At 37.6% G+C, this 7,618-nt stretch overlaps 1 protein-coding gene across 5 annotated transcripts in view; it reads right to left on the reverse strand.

Annotated features, from left to right (window-relative positions):
* Positions 1–6: 6 nt before the first annotated feature.
* The window catches only part of FAS (Fas cell surface death receptor), a 25,902-nt gene continuing 18,290 nt past the window's right edge, over positions 7–7,618 (reverse strand). For 3 of the 5 annotated variants that reach the window (XM_025042335.1, XM_025042333.1, XM_006925968.3), the window contains 7 exons: positions 6,585–6,722; positions 5,412–5,520; positions 3,622–3,677; positions 3,417–3,503; positions 2,170–2,228; positions 1,218–1,242; positions 7–469 (listed from right to left, as the gene is read on the reverse strand). In XM_025042335.1, the coding sequence (XP_024898103.1) occupies positions 132–469; positions 1,218–1,242; positions 2,170–2,228; positions 3,417–3,503; positions 3,622–3,677; positions 5,412–5,520; positions 6,585–6,722 (812 nt within the window). In that variant the 3' untranslated portion in view covers positions 7–131. The remainder of the gene's footprint in view (positions 470–1,217; positions 1,243–2,169; positions 2,229–3,416; positions 3,504–3,621; positions 3,678–5,411; positions 5,521–6,584; positions 6,723–7,618) is intronic. The other 2 variants (XM_025042334.1, XM_025042336.1) reach the window with 2 other exon arrangements.

The raw sequence follows: 7,618 nt of genomic DNA on the forward strand, positions 1-7,618 counted from the left end.
GAAAGGAAAAAGAAAACACACCCAGTAAGAAGTAAAGCAAAATTTACAGCCCCCACCTATTAAAAACATATTCAAACATTACTTTTTCTTTCTATTGATTGTCTATACTCAGAACTGAGTTGTTTTTCACTTTAGACCAAGCTTTGGCTTTCATTTTCATTTCTGATGTTAGCATTTTCATGTTCACTAACCATGTCCTTTTGGACTATATCTTCAATTTTCTCTGCAAGGACATAAAGATTGGCTTTCTTGAGACTTTGAATCAAAGTGCAATATGCATCTTTCTTCCCGTGAAGTTGATACCAATTACGGAGCAGCTGGACCTTCTGTTCAGCTGTATCTTGGAGATTGTCATTCTTGATTTCATCTATTTTTGCTTCATTGATACCATTCTTCCGAACGAATTCTCTAACTTGATTTATTTTCATTTGCTCAGCAATAGTGGTAATATATTTACTCAAGTCGATGTCTGAAAAAAAGAAAACAGTCTCTGAAATATGTTCTTCTAAATTAATTGCCATGACTGAAAACCATATTTATTTCTCCTCTTATAGTTCTTAAGAACATAGGTAAATCCTAGAGGTCTAAAGTGCTGATAGAGAATCACAAATACAGAAACAACCTTGAGTTCTAATGCTAATTCCTCCTATGTCCCCAGTAATTTGACCTGTGACCTCAGCAAGATATATAACATCTCTGTATCTTCTTTTCTCATCTAGAAAAGGGTTGGTAAAGATCACCTCTAAAATCCCTTATGGATCTGATATTCAATGACCTACAAATCTACAAGGCAAGCAGAGTTTATGATCATCTCATCCTTGAATCACAAGCCAAAGAAGACAACTGAGGAGAATTGTGAATGTTGTTACAGTGCTGAAATACACCAATAAAAACTGAGTCTGCAACTTAGATTAACCTCTAGGTCAGTTTAGGCAAGACTTCTATAATACAACTAAATATTTGTAAAGGAAAATGTCCCTAACCCTCAGAATATAGTGTCTCATCGCTACCTGATTTATTATTAACTAGAAATATTAGTTATAAATTTAAACAAACTGCCTGATATACTCTTGATGGTGAGCAGGAAGAACTGTAAGCTCAAGGAATAGCAAAATCCCATAATACGTTACTGAAATTAACAACATTATTTTAGTCTAAAATTGGCCTGTTACTCCTAAGGAAGCCATCTCTATGAAATAAAATGATAAAAGCCTTACCTGAGAAATTCATTGGAACTATTCTCTGGGGAGAAAAAAGAATATGTAGGGAGAAGAGAAAAATAAAAATATATTTAGAGTAGTCCAAATGTAATTTTTTAATTCTTCCTTAATACTGAAGTACAATCAGTTGCTTGATGTATAAAATTAGCTAGACTAAGTGATTAAGAAGGTTTCTTTCATCATTCAAGTTTTTATTCTGAAGGTTCCAGCCTTGCCAGAAACTAAAAAATATTGGTTTATTTTTTTCACAGCCAAAGAACTTAGGAAATTCATGGAATGTGTTAAGATTATTTTTCATATAGACTCATGAAAACAAACATAACAAACATAATCATTCTAAAACTCTCTTTAACTATTCTTATTCTGACATGAGAAAATGGTTTAAATTGAAATTATTTTGTACCTTATTGATTTAAAGAACCCTAACGTTAGCCCACTGAGCCCTGGCCCCAAATGAGAAAATCATTATTCATGAGGTAAACTGGTTTTTCTTCCCAGTGTATCTTCTGTTCTTTGAGATGTTTTAATCCCATGTTTGAAAAACATATAGCGAGAGCTCTGATAACCGGTGGATGGAGAAAGTTAAACTGTGCCTCTGTAATGGGCTTTAAGAGCTGTCTCTGTGCATGGGCTTGGATACTGCATCATCTGGTAAAGGATGTTGCTGCAGTTTCTCTGCAGGACTAACACCAGTGAGGAACATGACGTTGGGCCACATCCTTTTCCAGCTGACACTGAGTACACACCCACTGAGGTCCTCTGTTAACTCTTATGTGGTATGCAGCTTACTGATAAACTGGGCACCATATCTTAATTCCTTTTTGGTGCCCTCTAATCCATGCACACACAAATACAATAAATGTTTGTTTTTTAAAAAGTAACAAATAAAAAGATGAATTACTACTTTCTCTATGTTTCTCAGAAAGCGGAGACATGTTTCAACACTTACAGGAATTGAAGCTCTAGATTCATTGTGACCAACATTATTCCTGCCTCGTCTTTTCCGCCCTAAAAGATCAAAGAAATTTCTATCAAGCTCAGCTCTCAACCTCGTAGGAAGCATGTGAGAACTACTGTCAAATGAAGAAAGATATGAGAAAGAAAGAGAAATTCACTGAAACTTAAAGTGACCAAACACCTCAAGAGACAGCATTGTCCTGATTTTGGACAATTCCATCCCACCAGGGCAAGTGTTCTACAGATATGCCACATCTTAATGGAAACATCCAATTACTACACACTGGCCTAGCCTGAAGCTGGCTTTTGACTTATCATATGGCATCAGTATGCCCTCTCACCAGCTTTGAGCTGGATGTCATGGTTTAGGGCATAGAAACATATAAGATATGAAAAATCGACATCAGCTTGCCATGGAGTGGCAGTTAATGTCCAGAAATTCAAGTATGCACACTCAAAGACTATATGCCTTGAAGTGAGTATGAGATGGAAGAAAGAAATCTGTAAGTTTCCAAGTACAGTTACAGTGTTTAAATATTAAATATGTATTTTTATCTGAACAACCTCCAAAGGCAAGGCAATCTCTTTATCTTCAGCTGAACTAGAGAAACAGAGACATCTTTCAACAGAGAAGAAAAATGGAATGCTTCAGAGTTATTGAAAGTTGTATTGCCCTGTGTTTTATGAATGATTTAAAGGATTTTTTTGGAGTACTTATGATTATGCCCAATTTTGGCTTATCTACTGACTTTACTAGGTAACCTTTGCATAAAATATATTGGATAGTATTTTAAATTACGGTGGAGAAATAATAAAAAAATCATGGAGTTTGGACAAGGGTGAGGAGGCCCAAAGAGAGACAAATTTATCAAGTGTCCCCTGCGATGCCTTTCCCAGGATGGCCCTCGCTTCTTGTGTTCTCTTAATGCATGGGGCAATCTCGACGAGCAGTGAAGGATTACTTCTAATTCTTGCTGACTGGCTGAAAACACCTTTATTAACAGGAAGGATGAGAATACCCACTCAGTGCCCAAAACGATTGCTCAAAAACAGTAGCCGAGAGATAATATCATCTATTCTGATCAGCTCTCAGGGATGCATTTAGAGGCCGGATTAAAAATATAACGGAGCTACCTACCTGGTAGATGCTTATTTATATGTAGGAGGCCGAAAGGAATTCTTTGAACAAGTACTTTCTAAGTAATTTCAACCCGTGGTTTGAACAAAATAAGAACTTACACCAAATTACTGATCCTGCAAGTGCTGAAATCGGGATGAAGATGAGGAACCACAGATACCCACGGCTGGATCCTGTAGATTGGAACACTGGATATTTTATATAAAAATAAGCAGTCTTTAAGATTAAACAAGGTACTCTCAAAGAATCAAAATTTACCGTGGGAATAGGAGAAAGGAAAGTATATGCATTAAAAAAAATAATAACCTTTACATTTGGTGTTGTTGGTTGGTGTGCAATTCTCACTGATTCCATGTTCACACCTAGAAAAAAATTTAGAGGGCATTCAGAAAGCCTGGTGGATGAATTCTCTGATCATTTTCAATGACACACCGTAAATCTGGGGCCATTTTATTCATCTTTGCGTCTATATCTGACAAACATATTTCCTCAAGTATTTTTAGATTTGCATCTAAAGCTAGTACAAATTTACTATATAATTTGGACATCTAGATGAATAAGGAATGACTATGTTTTAAAATATCAGGAAGGTAATAAAATATTGACATATAAGAAAAAGGATTAAATAGACCCCAAATAAACTTAAAATTGGCAATAAGCTGTGCTCCTAAAATACTGGGAGACAATGATAAACTGCCAAAAGCAATTTCAGAGCAATCTCATAGAAGAATAAAATGGCCAACAATAGCCACTGCCTAGATGTTACTTAAGGAGCCTACTCAGCTGGCCCTTAGAGGTTTCCCTTTTTAGCATCAGGTCATGATGAGGACACTCAAGAGGTTCCCATGGGTTTTCTTCAGATAGCCAAACACTGACAGTCTGATTGTCTATATGGCAGCTTGGCTCTGCCTATTACCTAACTAGATGAGTTTGAGCAAGTCACTTAACCACCATGAGCCTGTTTTCTTACCAAATAACAACGAGGTAATATTATATGCATGAAGAAATTATTATGGTGAGTACAAAATTAAATCAAGATTATTAAATATTTAGAACTACTTCTTGCTACAATCTGACTTAAATTAGTCCCTCCCCACAATCCCTACTTATTCTGTCATCATGGAGGCTCTGACACTTGGGGCTAAAAAGGAAAGGCTAGGTTAAGTGCACATACTTTAAATTTTTCCAGTAAATAAGAGACATAAGGCATCATGTCTCTCCTTTTCAAGCCTACTAGGTAAACTCCTAAATGTTTCCTAAGATGAATTACAAATTTAAGGAGAAGCAAATTAATATAATCTTACTTATATTTATATGTATGCAAAACAATGTCTTACAAAGCAGAAGCTATTTTTATAACACATATTACCCAATCTGATCTTCACAAAAATGAAGCTGATAGGACAAATGACTTATGTGCAACCTAATGAGTGAGGAAACTAAAGCTCAGAGAGGTTAAGTGATCTGCTCAAACTCATCTAATTTTTCAGCAGAAAAGTGAGCTGCAAAGTCAGATTTTCCAACTTTGGGTCAAAAGCAAGCTCTTTAGCATGAAAGTCAAGACTCGTCATGATCTGGCCCTGGTCCCTTTTCAGTCTTTTCTACACTCCAGCCAGGTACCTTGTTCCCCAGAGCTTCCTCCGTCTTTTTACAGCTGCTATTTCCTTTAGATCCATGTACACCTTCCTTCACGACAAGCCATGTGTCGTATCTTCACTGCATCTCCCCAGGCAGGATTGAAAGGTTCTATACGACTCATAACTCCCTGGGCACAAGTCTCTTCTGATGCTTGCCACATGGTCTCGATACACTAACCATGCCTTTTTTGACTCTCTCTGCCTCTAGCCTGAGAGTGTGATGCCAAGAATGGACCTTGCTCATAGCTTAAGCAGCCAGCAGTGTCAAGCACCCAGGAGGTGTTCAATACATGTTTGGAGACTGGATGTCTGAATGAACAAATGGTTATCTAGTTGTTTGGAGGCAAAGCAAGACTAGAACCCAAATTCTTGACTCTCAGTCAGTGTTGCTTCCCTCTAGGAAGGCATTATCTCTCAAGGTATAGCTAGTGTTTTAATCAGAAAAAGACTAAAACTTACGTATCGCAAGGATTACAGTGCTCGCATGGAGGAATGTCACAAAAAAAGTTTGATTTACATCTGCACTGGGTATTCTGGATCTGGGTACAGTTTTTTTCCACTTCTAAGCCTAGAAAACCAATTCGCAGACTATTAGTTATAGCAGCTAGTTATAAATGGACTATGAAAATGATGGGCAGGAGCTGCATAAATTTTTGAGATCTGCTGCTTATCATCAGCAGTCACACCATCATGCTTTTAATAACATAACTAGTATCTAAATGCAAAACAGGCAACCCCAGGATGAAGTGGTTGAAATCATCAGCAGAGTTTTAAGGGGACAGACAATCCAGCAACCAAGACAACCTTACCTCTGCTTAACTGGCTCCCCTGTTCCTCTAGTCTAATATCTGGCTACTAGTGTGGGTGTGGCTTGAGGACCAGTAGCATCAATATCACCTGGGAGCTTGTAGAACTGCAGATTGTCAGACCCCACCCCAGACCTAGTCAATCAGACCAATGTCAAAGCACTCACTTAGAGATTCTATTTCTAAGGTGGACCTAAATGCTGGCATCTTTCATAGCACCTTTTGTGATTCTAATGTACAGCCAAGGTTGAGAAACACTGCTTTAGAATCTGAATAGGGACAAGAAAAGCTTATGTCCAGAGATTTCTTGATGTCAAACAAAATTGAGAGTACTTTTGTTATAGTTTAATCTGGGCCTTCAGAATAGATTGGGATAACCATGAAAATTCAGGGCCCCAACTGGAATTGTCAGGACAAACCAGATCCCCAAAGGTAAAGCATCCCATCTACCTCTCGGGATCTTTTATCCTTGGATATGAAGGTTTCTGAGCTCTTTCTAGACATGAACAAGAGCCATTACACCAGCATAAATTAAAGTAGAAAAAATTTTTTCTGCACTTTTGATTGGAGCTGATGAACCCCATCGACAGAGTTCATATCTAGTCAGTCTCCTATGCCTGGGAGAATTGCCTAGAGTTGACCCATAAATGTCTAGACCAGTCATTAGCTCAGTACCTGTTCCTGCTTCACCCCAGACAGCTCCATGTTGTCCCTTCTTGTGTGCCAACATAGCACCAAAGTAGTTCCCAATTTCAAACTGTATCATAAACAGTTCTCCATGGAGTATGACGATTGGTCTTTTTCAATTGCTTTTTAAGACACTTACCTTGTTCTCCATCACAAATTCCACATCTTCTGCATTTAGAAGAATAATGTTTCCTGTCTGTGTACTCCTCTCCTTCTGGACAGGGAACACAGTCTGGTTTGCCCTCATCAGTTGTACAACCAGTATCTTTCCGTGTGCCTGCCAAGATAAAAATGGAGCAAGTGTTTGAATGCAGGAGGTCACACAACAACGTGGAAAGTATGCAGGGATGGCAATAAAACACTGCTAAAACAGGGAGGATTAGGCTAATGATCTATGAAGACAATGGGAGAGAAGGTTATTGTAAAAATCATGTCAAGGGACAGAAAGTCTCCCAAAATAAGAGCTAAAAGAGTGACTGAAGAATTATACATACAGAAATAGCCTAATTAACAACAGGAGTGTGTGAAGGCTAGAATGACCAAGTGTACTGGAAAAAATTCCTTTACCAACTTCTTTTGGGGGGAGGGGAGAGGTTGGTAGGTATACATTTATGGTGTAGATAGCTACCACTGGCTACTGAGATGACCTAAAGATTCACTTTGCTCTGCTTCTCATTTTATTTTCCAAAGTCCACAGATCCTGATAAGAGATATCACAATATAAGAAAAAGAATGTTTGAAGTTCTAAAGACCTCCATCAAATCTTTAGTAGCCCCATGATCTTTAACAAAAGTGTTAATCTCTCTACACCTAAATTTCTTCATGCATGTGGTGGAGATAATAGTACTACTCTTGCATTGCTACCAGAACTGCATTGTTACAAGGACCTGTCTTGCAAGCGCTCACTGTCCCTTTTCTCTCTCCTTTCTTTTTATTCCTTTGCCATTAAGGCTCAGAGTATGTTTTGATGGGCAGGCACGAACATATTTATAACAAATTTATATAAGGCTTCTTATCTTAATACACGTATTTTAAAGAATATTCACATTTGCTTTCATTTACTTTAAAAACAAAGTGGGTCATTATATTGCTATTATACAATAATACCTTCTCCTGGAAAATTTGTTCATTTAACGAGGGTTTATTAAATGCCTATTGTGTGCCAGGAACTTT

Source organism: Pteropus alecto, unplaced genomic scaffold (assembly GCF_000325575.1).
Source record: "Pteropus alecto unplaced genomic scaffold, ASM32557v1 scaffold88, whole genome shotgun sequence".
NCBI classification, from domain to species: Eukaryota; Metazoa; Chordata; class Mammalia; order Chiroptera; family Pteropodidae; genus Pteropus; species Pteropus alecto.